Below are 20,191 nucleotides of genomic sequence, written 5' to 3' on the forward strand. Positions count from 1 at the left end.
GAAAAAAAATCAAACTAAAAACAAGAGCCACACAAAAGAGAGGCAGTTTGTCGCCCACGGCTTACTCAGGCCTATGAGAAGGAAAGGAGAGCGGGGTTAGCCGGCCGAAGGAGGATGGTAGCTTCTGGGGGAAGGATTAGTACGGCTGAGGCACATGTTCCCTTTGCAGATCAATTTCAACCTCATCCTGCTCTTGCTGTTGGAGCTCCTCATGGCAGCCACAGTGATCATCTCGGCCCGGTCCAGTGAGGAATCCTGCAAGAAGAAGAAGGTGGGTCTCCCACAGCTACCTCCTTATGTCCCTGAGCTGGGCCTGGCTGTGGGAGGCCACGAGTGCGAGAGCACAGGTATGGGTTGGGGAGCTGCTGGCTGAGCCTGGGGGCGATGGTACAGCCCCACTGCCTTCCCAGTGTCCTTCCCCTCCGGTACTGTCTTCAGGACTCTTACTGGGAGACCAGTTCTGCAAGAATGTTGGTAAGCTGCGATTGCAGTGACTGGACACATCCGCATGCAAGTGGAAATATCTGTACTTGCATTGTTCCTCCGGACTGAGGGGCCCAGACCCTGAGGCTTTTAGAAGTATAACTGTGCCCATGCCAGCACCCTTCTCTAGCATTCTATGGCTCCACAAGGCTTTCCTTCTTCCTAGGGTTCCATCTCAGATGGCGCCAACATTCTGGATGAAGTGGCTTTTCCTGCTCGGGTCCTAAAATCCTACTCTGTAAGAAAAACCCCTTCCTCTTCTTTCTCTTATGTTGACCTAGGGCTTGGCTATGTAGCCTAGTTTACACTGAGCTACCGACCCTCCTGACTCAGCCTTCTGTGTGGCAGATACAGCATGAGCACCTCTGTCACTATGCGGGGCTCCTAATGGGGCAACTCCGTGTTCATCCCCCTCAGGCAGAGTTCTGCCCGTGAGCCTCGCTATGGCTCAGGTTGTAGCTCCCACCACCATCCACCTCCTTGGCCTTGTCTAGTGTTCTCTCCATGGTCAATGTGAACAGGCCAAAGAAGGGCACCTACTGAGCCCATGGCCTCTTCCGGGGAGGTCTGTATCTATACACTGCATTCAGAGACTTCCAGAATGTCTCTTATCTCACCACAGGGGCAGACCATTGGCGTGGTGGCCTAGCAAGGTGACTGTGTCATTTTTCCCCCCTAGGTGGTAGAAGTAATTGCTGGTGTCTCTGCTGTCCTTGGCGGGGTGATCGCTCTAAATGTAGATGAAGCTGTCTCGGGCCCACATCTCTCAGTGACATTCTTTTGGATTTTAGTGGCTGTGAGTACTTCCTGGATGGTCACCTTGTCTATGTATATAGCTAACTAGACATGGTTATTGCCAGTTTTGAGCTTCCCTCCTTACACCCTACATGGCTGGATATTTTAGCACTGTGTTGGTAAACTTCACACAGGAGAGCACACAGGAGAGTCTCCCTCCCCCAAAGAATCTGGGAACCAAGGATTAAATGTATTTCCATAAAAATTATCTTAACTGCTGCCATTATATTACTTTCATATTTTTCTAAGAAATCCAATTATATTAAATGCTGCTATGGTAAACATATTGGTCTAGAATATGGGAATGTGTGACACTCGGCCAATCCTTTAAACACAATCCTTTTGCCATTTTAAAACATTCCAAGTCTACCTGTGTGATTTATTGTCAAGAGTCTTAACAATCTGTTGGGTTCAGATGCAGCCAAAGTTCATTTGAGCTCATGATGCGCCCCAGAACAATCAGCCTAAAGTGACTCCTCCACACTCAGTATTTCTGCACATCTCAGATGGATACTGAAACCATACCCATTGTGGCTTGTGTTTCCAGATGTCCTTTTACACCATGTCATTGTAACTTGCCATTGGCTCCTGGGATGGGAGGTGGGGCTGAAGCCTATCCTTGGCATTCACATGGCTGAATGCAAGAGCCTTATCCCTGCTTGTTGGCCTGCTTGTTGGCCTGCTTGTTGGCCTGCTTGTTCTGTTGCTTCCTGACTCGTGGCTTTGTATCCTGTTCCTGCTGTAGCCAGAGGGCACTTTTGGAAAGGCCACGCATGTGCAGCCACCTCAGCCTCGCCAATTCCTCTGCCATCTCCACTCACCTTTTCTCTAAGGCCTTGACAAGTGCAGACCCCTTCTTGGTTTATCTAGGCTCAGTTATCCTGGGGCACAGATATTTCCTTTACAGTTGCTTGTATGGATAAGAACCTTTGAGCTGGGAGACAGTTTCAGGAGCCCCTCAGGCTGTTTAGGGTCCTTGGAACTCCTGGGGCCATGGCCCAGACAGATGGCCAAAGGGCTCCCTCAGCTCCTTGCCACCTCCACGGTCCTTGTTTGTCTGGAGTTTGGAAAAGACATTTTGGTATCCAAAGGAAGAGTGCCACAACTGTCCCCAGCCCAGGATAGGCAGACCTTCCTGCCTCATCTTGAAGAGGTACCCACCTAACCCAACAAAGGCTTGTGTGCAGCTCAGGGTCCATGTCTCAGAAAAGTCTGCCAAGGTGCCAGAGGTTAAGGGACATCCCCATGAATAGAGACTAACTAGGGGACACAAAGAGGAGGCCCTAGCTTCGGTCCTAGATCGCGAAGCAGATTTCTCTTCATATTGCTTTTGGGCCTGCCAGACAGTGCTGCAGATAGATCCACATTTGCATATGTTGCACTGCGCTGCCCAAGTGTGTAGCATATAGTCAAATGACCAGACTGGAAGCAGAGCGCACAGAGCACAAGGATGGCAGATGTCAGCAAGGTCATCCCAGTGACTTGACATGTCACTCTGCCATTCTTGCAGCTTCTCTACTTGGAGTCTTAAATGTTTATAAGCAAACAGTTGAGGAACAAAAAGATACCAAACCTGTGCCTTTTGTGGCTGTGGCTTCCCTGAGCCGAGGCCACTTGTGGCAGCCCTGGCCTTCCTTCTACCAGACAGAAGGGCGCATGTCATCAGAGCAGGAGTACAGGCTAGGAGATGACTTCCTGGACACCCATCTCTAAGATGTTCTCTTCTTTCCCCAGTGTTTTCCAAGTGCCATTGCCAGCCACGTGACAGCAGAGTGTCCCAGCAAATGTCTGGTAGGTGAGGCCCAGCCCTTCTATGGTGGCATGGGTCACACTCTGGGTGTGGCTGAACAGGAGTTGAGAAGGAGAGGCTCTCAGGGGCCAGTGGGAGGGCCAGGACAGGCATCACTGCCCTGGAGAGGATCCGCAACTGTCCTGGGGCTCCAGGGGCCAAGCTACCCTATCTCTGAAAGCAAGACATAAGCACTTCATGTTTGGAAGCCAGAAAGTCCTGTTGCTGAGGAAGGATGAAGGAAGAGACCAGTCTAGCTTTGTCCCACCTCCTGTGGGAGCCGGTTAGATGTTAGCAACCACTGGTCTTTGGGCCTAACTGTTCTGAGAACGAGTATCCGTGCTGGGTTGTGTGGCCCTAATACACGGGGGAGTTTAGAACAGGTCTTAGAAGAGTGGGAGAAATGGATGGCACACAAGAGCTGAATTTTCATCAGATTAGATGGTCACATGTGAAATTCAAAACCTCACATGTCATACACAGCACTGAGTGAATGAGTAGAGTTTGTCCGGGGCCACACAGTGGTCCAGCCTCACAAATTCCCAGGCAGGTAAGCGCTGGCCACACCTACTGCCCAACCTCATCTGTTGTGTCTGCCAGGTGGAGGTGCTGATTGCCATCAGCAGCCTGACATCCCCACTGCTGTTCACTGCCTCCGGATATCTGTCCTTCAGCGTGATGAGAATCGTTGAGATTTTTAAAGATTACCCACCAGCCATCAAAGTATGTATCCATTCTGTTTTGAGACTCTTTGTTAACAAAGTCTGGGGAGGTGGCTCTGTGGCCAGGACAAATGGACATCCGCCTGAACAAAGTGGCCTTGCCCAGTTTGCTCTGGGTGGGGTGGGTTGTGTGTGGATGGGGTAGGATCTGATTTGCTTTCTCCATGTTGGTTCTATCCCCATGGGCTCAGAATCTGCTTCTGTGTGCTCTCCCTGCTTCAGGTCCCTTCTGAGCCCTTTCACTGAACAGAGCTGGAAAGAATTGTATGTTTACAGATAGGCTTTTGTATTGTTTCCAGTTCAAGTTGAACATTCTCTGTTTATCTTCCTGAAGTTCATTTTATTTTATTTTTTAAAAGAAAACAAACCATCTTTTTTCATTTTACATACCAATCCCAGTTCCCACTTCCTCCCTTCCTCCCACTACTTCCTGAAGTTCTTTTACTTGATGTTCCATAGACCAGGCTGACCTCCTCAGATTCACAGAGATCCTCCAGCCTCTGCCTCCTGAGAGCCAGGATTAAAGGCGTGCACCACCACAACCTCCACTGGGGGTCATTTTTTTAAAACCCAATAATTTACCCTAGTGTTTGGAAACACCCAGAGGAATCAGGACTCTTCTGTACCCTTTCATTAATCTGTTCAAATGTTGCCCCACTGACCTGACAAGTCCCTGGTGATGGGAACTGGGTTACTTCCCCCACCTGCTGTGATGAATAGCTCCTGGTGACCAGCCTTTATGCACATTTCGTAGAATCTGAGGATGAGCACCTGGGAGAGGGACTATACAGACAACAGATGATTCTGGACTCCTGAGTCCTCACTAGACGACTTTCTAGCATGAGTTTTTGTTTGTTTGTTTTTTGTTTTTCGAGACAGGGTTTCTCTGTGGTTTTGGAGCCTGTCCTGGAACTAGCTCTTGTAGACCAGGCTGGTCTTGAACTCACAGAGATCCACCTGCCTCTGCCTCCCGAGTGCTGGGATTAAAGGCGTGCGCCACCATCACCCGGCTCTAGCACGAGTTTTGCAGAGCACAGCAAAGCCATGGACAACAAATCTGATCTTAAGATGCTTCTCTTGTTGAAGCCACGTTTGTATAACACCCCTTGTTTCCATCAATCCTTTCATGCACTTTCTCACAGCCTATGCTCCTGCCTTCAAGGCCCTCTCTTTATATCCCAGCACCTGCTCCCACCTGTCGCTATGTACTGGGACTGCCCTGTGCTAACGGGAGAGGCTGCAAACCTGCCTCTTTCTCCTCCAGACAGGAGAGCTCCTCTCTGTGCGACACACATAGCTTTTGCTCTTGTGCATGAATTTATATTTTAATTTTTGAGACAGGGTCTTGTTGTATAGTCCAGTCCATCCTTGAATTTGAGAGCCTCCTGCCTGGGCCTCCTGAGTGCTGGGATCCTGGGCTCACGGCATCATGTCTGTCAGCACTATGTCCTTTCTGTGTTAACATTTAGTGGCTCTGTGTTTTTGTGGACTGGTGGAAGGCATCCATCTGGTTGCTTTGTGGATATTTCTGAAGCACTCCTTGCTATGTGAAGTGCATTTTATTGACTCTGGTCCCTGGGCTCCCAGGACAAGGACCCTTGCCCTGTCTTCTTGTTCTCCCTTATTGCCTCCCTCGCACCAGCAGCTGGTGTTCAGGTCTCTTTGCTGGTAAGTCTGGGCCCTTGACTTTCCTTCAGCCAAAGGCCCTTCAGAGCCAATTGTACCAATCTCAGGATTGTGTTTCCTGCAGATATATAGTGGAAAATTTTGATTTCTCCTACCCTTTGCACACCCTCAGCACACGCCTCGAGAGCCTCACATGAGGCTCTTTAGCCTCCCTATGGTTGTTGGATCCGAGGGGTGGAAGAAACACAACCTGGGTCCTTTTTATGCTTACTTGTTAACTGCAAGCTAGCAGAATTGGTTGAACTGGAATGTTCTGATTCAGATTACTGAAACAAGAAAGCATGTTTGGGTTTCTAGGGCTCGGTGGCCAAGGGGGGAGTGTTCTGACTCCATGGAAGCCTTAGACAAGGTGGAGAATTTGCAGAGTCTGCTTGTGGACCTGCTCACGTCCCGGTCTTTCATCCTAGTCCTACGATGTGCTCCTCCTGCTGTTGCTGCTAGTGCTGCTGCTCCAGGGGGGCCTCAACACTGGCACAGCCATCCAGTGTGTGAGCTTCAAGGTCAGCGCCCGGCTACAGGCTGCATCCTGGGACACCCAGACCTGTCCTCAGGAGCGCCCAGCAGGGGAGGTGAGTGGCCTGCCTCCCAGGATGCCTATCCTGGGTCCTCAGAGGAACCCTCCACTGATGTCCTTCAATATTTGTTGTGGCATTTTGTGTTTTTTCTTATTTGCAGTTTTAAACACCCAAGAGAAATCTTGGAGAAATAAAGTTCAAACTAGGTTATTTTTTTTTAAAGAGTTATTTATTATGTGTACAATATTCTCAGTATTCTGTCTGCCTGTATGCCTGCAGGCCAGAAGAGGGCACCAGATCTCATTACAGATGGTTGTGAGCCACCATATGGTTGCTGGGAATTGAACTCAGGACCTATGGAAGAGCAGGCAGTGCTCTTAACCGCTGAGACATCTCTCTAGCCCCTAGGTTATTTTTTAAATGACTAAATGAGTATCAATCCATTCATGAAAAAATACCATGGCGGGCTGGAGAAATGGCTCAGTGGTTAAGAGCATTGCCTGCCCTTCCAAAGGTCCTGAGTTCAATTCCCAGCAACCACATGGTGGCTCACAACCATCTGTAATGAGGTCTGGTGCCCTCTTCTGGCCTGCAGAGATACACACAGACAGAATATGTATACATAATAAATAAATAAATATTAGAAAAAATACCATGGCCATAGTGCTTTAAGTTCTGCTCTCACAGACACGGAAAAAGCCTCCCAAAGACTTCCGCAGAGGGTGCCAGGCTCCATGCTGTGCACAGGAGGGCTACCCCTGCCTGGCATGTGGGGCTCCCTACACCTGGACATTCCTATTCTGTGGCCAGTGGGCTGGGAGTGGTCAGCCCACAGTTACCTGGACAATACTCTCCCCGCCCCCACCCCCTCCTAAGTTCTGATGCTCCCACAACTGAGGGTGGGTCTGCTAATGTCTCCCTAAGCCATCTGACCCTGCAGTGTCTTCCTGGACAAACTTGCCCACTGCCATCACGGAAGTGACCACAAAGTACCTAGCTGTACCCAAGGAGATGTCCAGGCAGGTCCTGCCTGGAAGGTCTTTCTTTGTCTTGGGCCAAATGAAGTCCACCTTGGTCTGTGTCCTGACCAGCAGGCCACAGAGCCAGATGAATAAATTGTTCTTGCCAGATTCTAGAACTGTCCATCTACGGAGGTCTGAATAAGTGTGCAAGCTAGAGTTACCCTATCTCATGCTGGAGGCGTGTCTCTGCCTTAGTCGTCCACTTCTTTTGCTGCCAGGTACACCTCCATTTTAGAGCCTGCCCCACTGGACACCTACAGAACTGTGGGAGGGTGTGCGGGCATTTCTAAGATGCGTTGTCCCTATTCTAGCACCCTCTCCCCTCAGATTGCACATGCAAAGAAGTCTGCATACAAGAACACAAGACACTGCCCAGGCTGAGCTGAATCTGCCTTCCGTCCAGGTCTGGCCCTGATGAGGTAACGCTGTCCTTGTCTCTCATCACAGGTGGCCAGAAGCCCCCTGAAGGAGTTTGACAAAGAGAAAGCCTGGAGAGCTGTGGTGGTACAAATGGCCCAGTGACTACACGACAAGAAGACTGAGTCTTGCTGTCTGTCTGGCCTCCGGCATGGTCAACCGTGCAGACTCTGTCCTGCAACCGCTGCTTTCTAACTCACGCTTTCGCTCCTGTGCAGCAGCCAGGCTGCAAGGCGGTTCTCACTTCCTGTAGTAGTTTAACTTTGGAGCAGGCAAGCGTTGAAGGTTGCGCCCTGTCGAGTGGGTCATTCTGTGCTTCTCAGATGACCCTGCTGGCCTGGGTAAACCTTGTTTTCCAGCCCTCTTCACTTCCTGCTTTGCTCCTCACTCACTCATGGGAGCTGATGTTTTGGCCTTAGAGCACTTCCATGCCTCTGCATGCTTGCCATAGTGTGGGGATAGTTTGATTGTGAGAATTGCATTGGCTTTGATTAAAATCATGGCCAAGAGATGGTGTGTATGCCACCTCCCGAAACGCCAGAGGACACTTGGATTCTCTCAGCTGGCAAGAGCACCAGGGAATCCACAGTAGGTTGGGTGGGTGCCTTGTGAAACCGGGAACCATTTCAGGAATGTCTTCACTGAATGGGTTTGGTTCCTCCTCCAGGAGGTGAGCTGCAGTGTTCCTTTCCTGAGCTGGGGTGTATCAATGGGTTCTAAGGAAGCTATTGAAAAGACCAGAGGTGCATTTTGTGCCCCCGAAGAGCTGCCAGGGTCAGAGAGGTAATAAGAAGCCTCCTAGGCTTCTCACTTCTAAATGCCCTGACTCTGACTTCCGGGAGTCATGAAAAGTGCAGTAGGTTGTTTTCAGTCCAACGGAAATGCAAGTGAGGCACCTATAGGGTGGAAAGTACCCAGTAAAGCAGCTCCATCTCCAGCCTCGGGAGTCCCCGTTCTATCTTCATCCTCTGCAGCCCCAGAGGGCTGGACCCTGCACCAATAAGTACCATGAGAGGTCATTCTTGCCTGCATATGTGCAGAGCTCTGTAGGCTTTGGACCTACTGCAGCTCTGCCGCACGATATTGGGTGGCGAGGGAGCCATGGGCAACCTGGGATGGCAAGCCATCTGCTAGGAGATGAGAGAGACTTGAATGTTCAGGACCAGAATGAGGCCGCAGGGGATGGCTGCGGACTTGCACTTTCTCATTTTAGAGAGCTTAAAAAAAAAACCAACTCATATAAATGGGGTCTAAAAATTGTCTCTTGTATACTTTTGTTTGGTAGAGTTTAATATGCTTGGATGCTTGGGCAATAAATGCTAACATGCAAATGTGTTCATAGCCTGTTATTAAATGCTTCTGAAAAGAAAGAAAACAAACCAAAAACAAAACAAAACAAACAAACAAGAAAAAAACCAGGGGTGAGAAATAGGACCCTAGAGTGGAATGCCATTTTTATTTTATTATTTGATTTGTATGATAAAAGCTGGGCCACCAGTCAGGGAGAAGCCTCCTCCACCTGGGAAATAAAGATGCCTTTGATCCAGTGCTTCTCAACCTTCCTAATGCTACCTAATGTCACCCCGCCTATAAAATTATTTCACTGCTACCTCATAACTGTAATCTTGCCACTGTTATAACTCCTAATGTAAATATCTGATATACAGAATATGTGATATGTGACCCCTGTAAGGGGGTCATGACCCACAGGTTGAGAACCACTGCTTTAAGCCAAACGAAAATGATTTGAAGTTTGGACTTTAAAATAATGATGACTCTGTGGATGGGTGGGCCTTCCTCACCACTGCCCAAAGTGCCACATAGGAAGGCAGCCTGGAGCACCAAGGACACAGCATAGGTACCCCACTAATGAACCAAGGTACCAAGGCCCCTCTATGTTCCTCTGGGCACAGAGGTCTTCTTTGGCCACCCTGATCTCAAGGAGACAAACGGACTGGGGAGAACACGCGCCTGGAAGGACCGTGGGACTCTGTCTCCACCTCGGGCATCTTATGGACAGTAAGAGAGCCAGGAGGGAGGAAGTCCAGGGTGGGGCAGGGTGTGACCCCCTGGTCTTTGTGACTTGGTGCAGTCTGTAGTCTGAGTGCCAGGTTGTCCGTGTGACCCTGACAGGTGCATGGGACATGTGGAGCAGGAGCTCATGACCCTGGCGTGGGTTGAAGGCACTTGAGAGGTAACCCTGACTCATGGCCCGCCCCCGTACCCGCTCCAGCACTGGCCACTCCCTGGAACGCGGCATGGGACTAGATACAGAACCAAAGCTCAGTAAAAGCTCCAGCAACTGTGTCCGGACTCTGTCTGCTCCTCGGGTATCGACTGCCCACCGCAGCCGGCGGCCTCTCCTCCTGCGCAGCCGTCCGCATGCCTCACCACCTGCGCGTCCACGAAGCCCCACACCCCGAGTGGGGCGCCGCTCAGCATGCCTCAAACCCGGCCACCAGCGCCACCGGTCTGCACAATGCGCCGCGCAGCCAAGGCCCGTTGCCAGGGGCGACCAAAGGACGCCCAGCCGCGCCTGGGGCAGAGCAGCACGCGCTTCAGGGCGGGTCCCAGGTGAGCAGTTTTCCCTCCGACACGCCAGGCCTGTCCTCGCTGGCGCCCAGGTCCCCCTCCCATCCCGCGTTCCGAACTCCGCCCCGCCCCCTTCCGATTGGAACCCCAGACCTCGCTCCTTAGAACCGCAGAACTTTCTCAGCCTTACTCTGACACCTGTCCACTTTCACCCCACCCCGCCTTTCCAACCTTCTTCCCCTCACCTTCCCACCTTCCTCCAAACTCCATTACTGCCTCCCCTCCCTGACCCTAAACCTGTATCCCAGTTTTTGACCTGTCTACCTAGCTTGACCCCCTTTTGAGCTCCGGACCCGTATTCCACCCCTGACTCATTCTCTCACTCGGAGGCCCCTAACTCTGCTCTAAACTTATCTTTTCAACCTCAGACTTACTTCCTTAATCCTTAACTGTCCTTCTACTCTTAACTTTACCCACCTCACCCTCAAACCATCCCCCACTGGCCCTTTCTTCTCATCTGACTTCTCACGCCCAAACCTCCTGCTCATGACGTGTCCCATTACCCCAGACCTCCTCTCCAGACCTCCTTTCCACACCTTGGGTCTCAGAACCCCACCCTTGCTTCCCTGGGTATGTCTGACCTCTCCACCCTTGTCTACAGGGGCTGGGGGCCAAAGGAACCAGCAACGCGAGGCTAGCATGGAAAATGGCGAAAGGAAGAAGCTGTCTTCCACTTCACCGGATGAAGATCACAAAGAAGAAAATAGTCCGTACCGTTTGTGTTCCACGTTTGCAGTCAGTCTTACTCAAAGGAGCAGGCATGGGGGTTTGGGGAATAGAGGACGGAAGCCCAGATTTTGCCGCCCACCCCGGGGTCCTGGAGCTTTGGAGGACTGTGTAAATCAGTTTATGTTGGTCCTGGGAAACTTCTAGGGGTAGAAGGGAGAGCCCTTTATCCAAGCGGATTCCTGCGCTTGCCCTTCAGACATGGTTCACGTTCATTGGTGAATACCTAAATACCTATAAATAAAATCACGTGTCATAGATGGGTACACATTCAGTTTTAGAAGATATAGTTCAGGTTTACCAGCTGGGGTACTCCCCATCTGCCACACAGCTGGTATTTGCCTTGTCATTTGGACCATTCTGTGAGTGTTACCAGTCTTTCTCTTATGGCCACGATGGTGGAATGTTTGCTTCAGATCTTGGCCATTACTGATAGTGAGTCTTATTGGTTTGAAGATATTTCTTGTACAATCTGGATACCAATTCTGTGTCAGAACAATGTATTATAAATACTCAGGATCTGTGGCTGGCCAGCCATTTCGGTCTTAATGGTCTTAATGATTGCTTCCATAATCTTAAATTCTAGGAGTTTGGTTGATTGGTTTTGTTTTTCTTTTGGTTTTCCACGGCAGGGTTTCTCTTTGTAGTTCTGTCTTCGAACTCATTCTGTAGACCAGACTGTCCTCAAACTCAGAGATCTGCCTGCCTCTGCCTCCCTAGTGCTGGGATTAAAGGTGTGTGCCACCACTGCCCAGTCCCTTTTCTGTTTTGAGATGAGGTCTCACTACGTAGCTCTGGCTACCCTGGAACTCTCTGTAGACCAGGCTGGTCTAGAACTCACAGATACCCACTTATCTCTGCCTCCCCAGTGCTGGGATTAAAGGCGTGCACTATATATATCCTGGCTGGCCTGGAACTCACTATGTATGTCAGATTGGCTTTGAACTCACATAAATCCACCTGCCTCTGCATCTCCAGTGCTGGGATTAAATAATGAAATCACAACTACCCAATCAGTGAATTTCTGTTTGTAATGAGACCTAGTCGCCTGGCAGTGGTGGCACACACCTTTAATTCCAGCACTCGGGAGGCAGAGAAATGATCTTTTCATATATCATGAGAGCCCTTGTATCTTAAAGACTCTACCCACCTTCCTTCCAGAAGGGCACAGCCTTTTGTTTCTCTTTTCTTTTAGAAGCTTTGTCACTTCACTTTGTACATCACAGGTCTGCCAGCTAAGGGGATTGAGGAGGACAAGGCTTGGAACTCTCAGCCCAAGTTTGACTATTCAGTGACTCAGCTTCTGCCTGGCAGTGTCTCTGGGGTCAGCCAGGTGTAGGTCTTCTTTGGGGCTTTCCGTTCTGCTGTCCTGGTCTTTCTGCTCATCCTTTTTCTGTGCCACTGTTGTAATTCCAGAGGCTTTATAAATGAAGTGCTCTGAACTTGTCCTTCAAGGTTGCTTAGGTTCTCTGGGACATTTGCACTGCTGGGGAAATTTTAGGACCTGATTAACTTATATACACGTATATCTCCTGCTGGGGCTGTAGTTGTTGTCTATGTTGAATTTATGGGTCAGTTTGAGGGTGAATTAACATCCTAATATTAAATGTTCTGGAACAGAACATTTAGTTATTTCATTCTTCTGAGCACCTGTGTATGGTTTCCACTGGACAAGTTCACAGTGTGTCTTTTGCTAGATTTACTCCTATACACTGGGGTCTTTTAAATGCTGCCATAGATGACATGTTAATTTCATTTTCTTTTGTGAATGTACATGTGTGTACATGTACACGTTCATGTGTGCGTGCATTGTGTGGAAGTTGATGTCTGTCACGGAACCTAAAGTTCACGAGTTGAGCTTGACTGGCTGGCCAGCACATCCCAAGCATCCTCCGTTATCTGCCTCCCTCGTGTGGGATTACAGGTGTATGATATGATGCTAAGCTTTTCGTGGATGGTGGGGACCAAACTTGGGTCTTCATGCCTGCACACTAAGCACTGTACCCACAGAGCCATATCCCCAGCCCTGGAGTTTCATTGTCTAATAATGATTTCTTCTGTGTAGAACTACAATTGATTTTTATGTACTGACTTGCTATTTGGTAAATATATTTTCTATCTCTAGCAAGATTTGGATTTTCCATGTGAACACTCTATAAATGCTTTCAGTCCTTAGGCTTTTTATTTGTTTCTTGTGTTATTAAATCGGATGACCCATCCAGTAAAACACTAGAAATGGTATATTAGGTATTTTCATTTCCCTCCCCAATCTCAAGGGGGAGAGTATGATGTTCTATGAGCATCAGAGGAAGTTTCCTTTCATTGCAGCCTTAAAAAGTGTGCATGTGTGCATACGTGCATGTGTATGCATGTGTGTGTGTACAGAAGCCAGAAGAAGGCATCTGATCCCTCAGAGCTTGGGTTACAGGCATTTGTGACCTTGTAACATGAACTCTGGTCCTCATGGCTGAGCAGCCAACACTCTTAACCACTGAGCCGTCTCTCCACCCTCTCCTTTTAAAGCAAACCATTACCAACTATTTTGGTATGTTTTCTTCTGCATCTTTTGAGGTCACACTGTTCATTTTATTAGTTAATTTTATGTTGTAGAATATTAACTGTGAAACGTGTTATATTTGTTTATGCTACAGAATATCTGTGTAAAGGTATGTTACTTTTGTTTATGCTGTATTTGTTTAATGATGTAAGGATGAGCATTTAATTATGTAATGATGCGTTGCACCTGTTTCCCCTTGCCTGTCTAAGGCACCTGATTGGTCTGAAAAAGAGCGGAATGGCCAAGAGCTAGGAGGAGAAGGGACAGGTGGGTCTGGCGGGCAAAGAGAATAAATAGGAGGAGAAATCTAGGCTTGTAAGAAAATATAAAATGTGATAAGGAAGAGAACTAGAGATAATCCTGGGGCAAGAAGCCAGGCAGAAGCCAGCCAGACATAGAGAAGCAGTGGAAGGAAAATATGCAGAAGTTTGCTCTAGGGCAAAAGGTAGAAAAAGAGAAGCAGGCCTTAGCTTAGATCAGAAAAGAGCTAAGCTAAGGCCGAGCATTTAAAATTCATAAGAAGCCTCCATGTCCTGATTTGGGATGGTTGGTGGCTAAAAGAAAGAAGCCTGGTACAGTTTTACATATTAAGGTGGTGGATTGTGCTAACAGCTTTTCAAACACTAAACCAACTTTCCATTCCTGGAATAAACTCCATCTGTGTTTAGAGTTCTTTCTTCTCCCTTTTGGATTTAATTGATGAACAAACATATTAGGACTTCTGTCTGTCGTTAGGAGTGTGCACTGTTTCTTCCTCGGAAATGTCCTTGTTGGGTTTTGGTGGTGAAGGTATAGCCTCGTGGTTTATATGACATCATCCACAGCTCAAGCTGTCATTTGAGGCAATGTTTTAATTGTGGAATTAATATCTTGAACAGAAGAGAGCTGATCTGGATTTTCTATTTATGTTGGTTTTTATGTGTACTTCAAAGAAAACGTTCATTTCATATGGGCTGTTGAAGTGTTGATATGTAGATGCTCATTAAATTTTGTTAATACCTTAATATCCACAGTCAGTGGCAATAGCTCCTTTTTCTTGCTAATTTGTGTTTTAGGTATTTCTTCTTAACCCGTCTAGACAAAAGTTTCAAGTTTTCTTTTCCTTCCTTTTTTTTAAAAAAAATTTTTTTACAACCCGACAGCTGCTTTCCCTTCTTCCTGTCATCCCAATCTTTCCCCACCTCTCCTCTGCCTTCCCCCATCCACTCCTCCTCCATTTCTGTTCAGAGGAGGGCAGGCGTCTCATGGATATCAACCAAACATGGCATATCAAGTTGAAGGCTGGACAAGGCAGTCCAGTATGAGGATAAGGATCCCAAAGCCCAGCAAAGGAGTCAAAGACAGCCCTTGCTCCCACTATCAGGACTCCCACAAGAAGACCAAGCTACACAACTATAAAATGTGTGCAGAGGGCGAGGTCAGTCCCGAGCAGGCTCCCCGGTTGTTGATTTAGTTTCTGTGACCCCCTGTGACCCCAGGTTAGTTGATTCTGTGGGTTTTCTTGTGGTGTCCTTGACCCCTCTGGCTCCTACAATTCTTCCTCCCCCTCTTCTGCGGGATTCCCCGAGGTCCACCTAAAATATGGCTGTGACTCTCTGCATCTGTTTCCATCAATTGCTGGATGAAGCCTCTCTGATGACAATTGGGCTCAGCATCAATCTATAAGTACAGCAGAATATCATTAGAAATCATTTCATTGGGTTTTTTTAGTCGTATTTGGTTCTAACCTAGGCCTCTGGGTCCTGGCCTTCCAGGCAAATGTCAGGTGGGTTCCCATTTGTGGCACGGATCTTAAGCTACCCCAGTCATTGGCTGGTTACACCCACGATTTCTGCTCCACCTATACCGCAGTATATATCATAGGCAGGACAAATTGTAGGTTGAGGGTTATGTGTCTGGTTTAGTGTCTCAATTCTTGCCTGGTTACAGGAGATGGTCAGTTCATTCTCAGTATCCCCTGTTGCTAGGAATCTTAGCTAGAATCACCTTCATAGATTCTTGGAAATTTCTATTGCACTAGGATTCTAGTTTATCCCCCAAGATACCCCACAATTCTAGTCGTCTCTCCCAGTACTCTCCCCATCCAACCTCCGTCTACCAGATCCCTCCTGTTCCCATTTCTCCCACCCCCTCCTCCACCTGTGATGTCCATTTTCCCTTCCCAGGGAGAGTCATACATCTCCCCTTGAGTCCTCCTTGTTTCTTAGCTTCCCTGGGTCTGTGGATTGTATGTAGCATGGTTATCCTTTACACCTAATATCCTCTTAGAAGTGAATACATACCATGTTTGTCTTTCTGGGTCTGGGTTGCCTCACTCAAGATGATCTTTCCTAGTTCCATCCATATGCCTGAAAATTTCATGATGTCATTGTTTTTAATAGTTGAGTAATATTCCATTGTGTAAATGTACCACAATTTCTTTATCCATCCTTTGGTTGAGAGACATCTAGGTTGTTTCCAGGTTCTGGCTATTATGAATAAAGCTGCTATGAACATAGTTGAGCAAGTGTCCTTGTGGTGGAGTATCCTTTGGGTATATGCCCAAGAGAAGTACAGCTGGGTCTTGAGGAAGATCGATTACCAATTTTCCAAGAAACTGCCATATTGATTTCCAAAGTTGCACTCCCACCTGCAATGGAGGAGTGTTCCCCTTGCTCCACATCCTCTCCAATATAAGCTGTCATCAGTATCTTTGATCTTAGCCATTCTGACAGCTGTAAGATGGAATCTCAGAGTCGTTTTGATTTACATTTCCCTGACAGCTAAGGTTGTTGAACATTACTTTAAGTGTTTCTTGGCCATTTGAGATTTTTCCGTTGAGAATTCTCTGTTTATATCTGTACCCCATTTTTTAATTGAATTATTTGGCTTGTTAATGTCTAGTTTCTTGAGTTCTTTATATATTTTGGAAATTAGCTCTCTGTCAGATGTGGTGTTGATGAAGATCTTTTCCCATTCTGTAGACTGCTGATTTGTCCTATTGATGGTGTCCTCTGCCTTACAGAAGCTTTTCAGTTTGAGGTCCCATTTATTAATTGTCGAACTCAGTGCCTGCACAATTGGTGCTCACTTCAGGAAGTGTCTCCAGTGCCAATGCGTTCAAGGCTATTCCCTACTTTCTCTTCTGCTAGGTTCAGTGTATCTGGTTTTATGTTGAGGTCTTTGATCCACTTGGACTTGAGTTTTGTGCAGGGTGATAGATGTGGATCTTTTTGCATTCTTTCACATGCTAACATCCAGTTAGACTAGCATCATTTGTTGAAGATGCTTCCCTCCCCCATTGTACAATTTTGGTTTTGTCAAAAATCAGGTGGTGTTCATAGTGTATGAATTTACATCTGGGTCTTTGATTTGATTCCATTGGTCCATATGTTTGTTTTTATGCTAAAACAATTCAGTTTTATTACTATAACTCTGTAGTAGAGCTTAAAATTGGGGATGGAGACACCTCTGGAAGTTCTTTTGTTGTACAGGACTGTTTTAGCTATTTTGGGTCTATATGAAGTTGAGTATTGTTTTTTCAAGGTCTGTAAAGAATTGTGTTGGAGTTTCTGATGAGGGTTGCATTGAATCTGTAGGTCGCTTTTGGTAAGATGGTTAATTTTACTATGATAATCCTACTGATACATGAGCATGGGAGATCTTTTCATCTTCTTATATCTTCTCTGGTTTCTTTATTCAAAGACTTGAAGTTCTTGACATACAGGTCTTTCACTTGCTTGGCTAGAGTGACTTTGTGAAAGGTGTTGTTTGCCTGATTTCTTTCTCAGTCCATTTGTTGTTTGCATATAAGAGGGATAGTGATTATTTTTTTAGTTAATCTTGTATTGGGCCACTTCACTAAAGGTGTTTATCAGCTGTCGGAGTTTCCTGGTAGACTTTTTGGTGTCGCTTATGTATAGTATCATATCTCCAAATAATGTTACTTTGACCTCTTACTTTGCAATTTGTATCCCCTTGATCTCCTTTTGTTGTCTTATTGCTCTAGCTAGAACTTCAAGTTCTATATTGAATAGATATGGAGAGTGGACAGTCTTGTCTTGTTCCTAATTTGAGTGGAATCGCTTTGAGTTTCTCTCCATTTAGTTTGATGTTGGATGTTGGCTTGCTGTATATTGCCTTTATTATGTTTAGGTATGTCCCTTATATCCCTAATCTCTTCCAAGATGTTGGATTTTGTCAAAGGTTTTTTTTTGGCATCTAATGAGATGATCATTTTTTTCTTTTAGTGTTTAACCATTAACAGATTTTCATATGTTGAACCATCCCTGTATCTCTGGAATGAAGCCTACTTGATCATGGTGGATGATTTTTTTTTGGTGTGTTCTTGGATTCAGTTTGCCAGTATTTTATTGAGTATTTTTGCATCAATGTTCATGAGCGATATTGGTCTGTAATTCTCTTTCTTTGCTGAGTCTTTGTATAGTTTGGATACCAGGGTGATTGTGGCCTCATAAGATGAATTTGGCAATGTTCCTTTTGGTTTTTTTTGTTTTTTGTTTTTTTGTTGTTGTTTTTTTGTCAAATAACTTGAGGAGTATTGGTGTTATCTCTTCGTTACAGTCTGGTAGAATTCTGTGCTTAAAAAGGCTGGTCCTGGGCTTTCTTTGGTTGGGAGACTTTTAATGGCTACTTCAATTTTGTTAGAGGTTATAGGTCTATCTAGATTGTTTATCTGATCTTGATTTATCTTTGGTAAGTAGTATCTGTCAAGAAAATTGTCCATTTCTTTTAGATTTTTTCAATTTTGTGGAGTACTGTTTTTTTTCTTTTAATTTCCTTGGCATCTGTTATTATGTCCCCCTTTTTGTTTCTGATTTTGTTAATTTGAATATTCTCTGTCTGCTTTTTAGTTAGTTTGGATAAGGGTTTATCTATCTTGTTGATTTTCTTAAAGTTCTTTGTATTATTCTCTTCATTTCTACTTTATTGAGTTCAGCCATGGGTTTATTTTCAGCCATCCTTTTCCTCTTGGGTATCTGCTTCTTTTTGTTCTAGAGCTTTCAGGTGTGCTGTTAAGTTGCTACTGTGAGATTTCTTTAATTTCTTTATGCAGTCACTTAGTGCTATGAACTTCCCCTCTTAGCACCACGTTCATGGTGCCCCATGTTTGGGTTCACTGTGCATTCATTTTCGTTGAATTCTAGGAAGTCTTTAATTTCTTTATTTCTTTCTTGAACCAATAGTCATTCAGTAGAGAGGTGTTCAGTGTCCATGATTTTATAGGCTTTCTGTTGTTTCTCTCATTGTTGAAATCCAACTTTAATCCATGGTAGTCTAATAAGATGCAGGGGTTATTTAATTTTCTTGTATCTGTTAAGACTTTCTTTGTGACCAAGAATGTGGTCAATTTTGGTGAAGGTTCTGTGTGGTGCTGAGAAGACAGTATATTCTTTTGTGTTTGGGTGAAGGGTTCTGTAGATTGTTAGGTCCATTTGAGTCTCTTAGTTCCATTTTTATTTAGTTTTCATCTGGATGACTTGTCCATTGGTAAGAGTGGGGTGCTGGGGTCTCCCACTATTAATGTTTAGGGTTCAATGTGTTATCTAAGCTTTAGTAATGTTTCTTTTACAAATGTGGGTGCTCTTGCATTTGGTACATAGATTTTAAAAATGGAGCTATCATGGTGGCTTTCCCCTTTGATGGGTCTGATGTGTCCTTCCCCATCTTGTTTGATTAAGTTTGATTTGAAGTCTATTTTGTTAGATATTAGAATAGCTACAACAGCTTACTTCTTGAGTCTATTTACTTGGAAAATATTTTTCCAACCCTTTACTCTGAGGTAATGTTTATCTTTGATGTTGAGGAGTATTTATTTGTTTAGTTAGTTTTTCACAATCCCACTGCAGTTTCTCCCCTCTCTTCCTCTCCTTCTAGTCTCTCAACACCACTTCCCCTCTGCACCCCCATCCACTCCTCCTTTTCATTCAGAATCAACCAAACTGGGCTCATAGGGGCTCACAGAGACTGAATTAACAACCAGTTAGCCTGCATGGGACTGACGTAGGCCTTTCCCGCCTTAATACGAGGGGCAAGGAGGTTCTCCATCTTACTGCAACTTGACATGCCATGTTTGGTTGATATTCATGGGAGCCCTTCCTTTTCTTTTTCTTCTCCTCAGTACTGGGGTCTAACTCAGAGACTTGTGCATGCTAGGCAAGTGTCTGACCACTGAGCTACAGCCCCAGGACCCCCCAAATTGTTTTATATATCTAACTTTTGTTTGTGTTAATTTTCTCTAGAATATTGTTCACTTAATTGAATTTTACTCTTACCTATTATTTCCTTTTCTCTGTCCTGAGTGGAATTGTCTTCTTTCTAGCTTCTTGGGATGGCGATAAAGATAACTTTCAATATGGTTTCTTTTTCTGAAATCTGCATTTAATAATCTACAGTTTCTTATTACTATTTTAACTGCATTGAAATGCTTTGACATGTCATATTTTTATTATATTTAATGCATTTTATTTTCAAATTTACATTTAATTTGTCCCAAGTATGCTAATAATTCTGGGGCATTTAGAAATTTTCGACTTGTCTTTATATACTCCTGGTTCGATGCGATAATTGGCAAGAAATTCGGTCTCTGTTTATTGTTGCTGTGACAACAGATCAAACAAGACAACTTAAAGGAGAAATTATTTGTTTTGGCTCAAGGCTTAAGAAGATTCAGTCCATCATGGTTGAAAGTGTCAGGAGGAGGCAGAGAAAGGAAGTCACAGAAAGGGAGCCAGGCAAGATATAGCCCTAGAGACACTGCCACCACAGATACCCAGAAGTGTGCTTCAGAAATGTAGGCATCTCTCAACCCAGTCAGGTGACGATCATAGTAGCCATCACAAGCTACATGGTTGTTTTTTGTTTTTTGTTTTTTTTTTTTTTTTTTT

General features: G+C 45.8%; 2 protein-coding genes across 4 annotated transcripts in view; both read left to right on the forward strand.

The window, feature by feature from the left end:
• The window catches only part of Mlc1 (megalencephalic leukoencephalopathy with subcortical cysts 1), a 19,605-nt gene extending 10,841 nt beyond the window's left edge, over window positions 1-8,764 (forward strand). For all 3 annotated transcript variants that reach the window (XM_005354374.3, XM_005354373.3, XM_005354372.3), the window contains exons 6-12: window positions 170-271; window positions 650-721; window positions 1,163-1,279; window positions 3,013-3,069; window positions 3,668-3,790; window positions 5,883-6,044; window positions 7,460-8,764. In XM_005354374.3, the coding sequence (XP_005354431.1) occupies window positions 170-271; window positions 650-721; window positions 1,163-1,279; window positions 3,013-3,069; window positions 3,668-3,790; window positions 5,883-6,044; window positions 7,460-7,534 (708 nt within the window). In that variant the 3' untranslated portion in view covers window positions 7,535-8,764. The remainder of the gene's footprint in view (window positions 1-169; window positions 272-649; window positions 722-1,162; window positions 1,280-3,012; window positions 3,070-3,667; window positions 3,791-5,882; window positions 6,045-7,459) is intronic.
• Window positions 8,765-9,135: 371 nt separating this feature from the next.
• Ttll8 (tubulin tyrosine ligase like 8) overlaps window positions 9,136-20,191 on the forward strand; it is a 43,576-nt gene continuing 32,520 nt past the window's right edge. The window contains exons 1-3 of the mRNA XM_005354375.3: window positions 9,136-9,448; window positions 9,563-10,003; window positions 10,623-10,727. Of these exons, the coding sequence (XP_005354432.2) occupies window positions 9,637-10,003; window positions 10,623-10,727 (472 nt within the window). The 5' untranslated portion in view covers window positions 9,136-9,448; window positions 9,563-9,636. The remainder of the gene's footprint in view (window positions 9,449-9,562; window positions 10,004-10,622; window positions 10,728-20,191) is intronic.

This window comes from Microtus ochrogaster, chromosome 15 (genome assembly GCF_000317375.1).
Source record: "Microtus ochrogaster isolate Prairie Vole_2 chromosome 15, MicOch1.0, whole genome shotgun sequence".
In the NCBI taxonomy this organism is placed as follows: Eukaryota; Metazoa; Chordata; class Mammalia; order Rodentia; family Cricetidae; genus Microtus; species Microtus ochrogaster.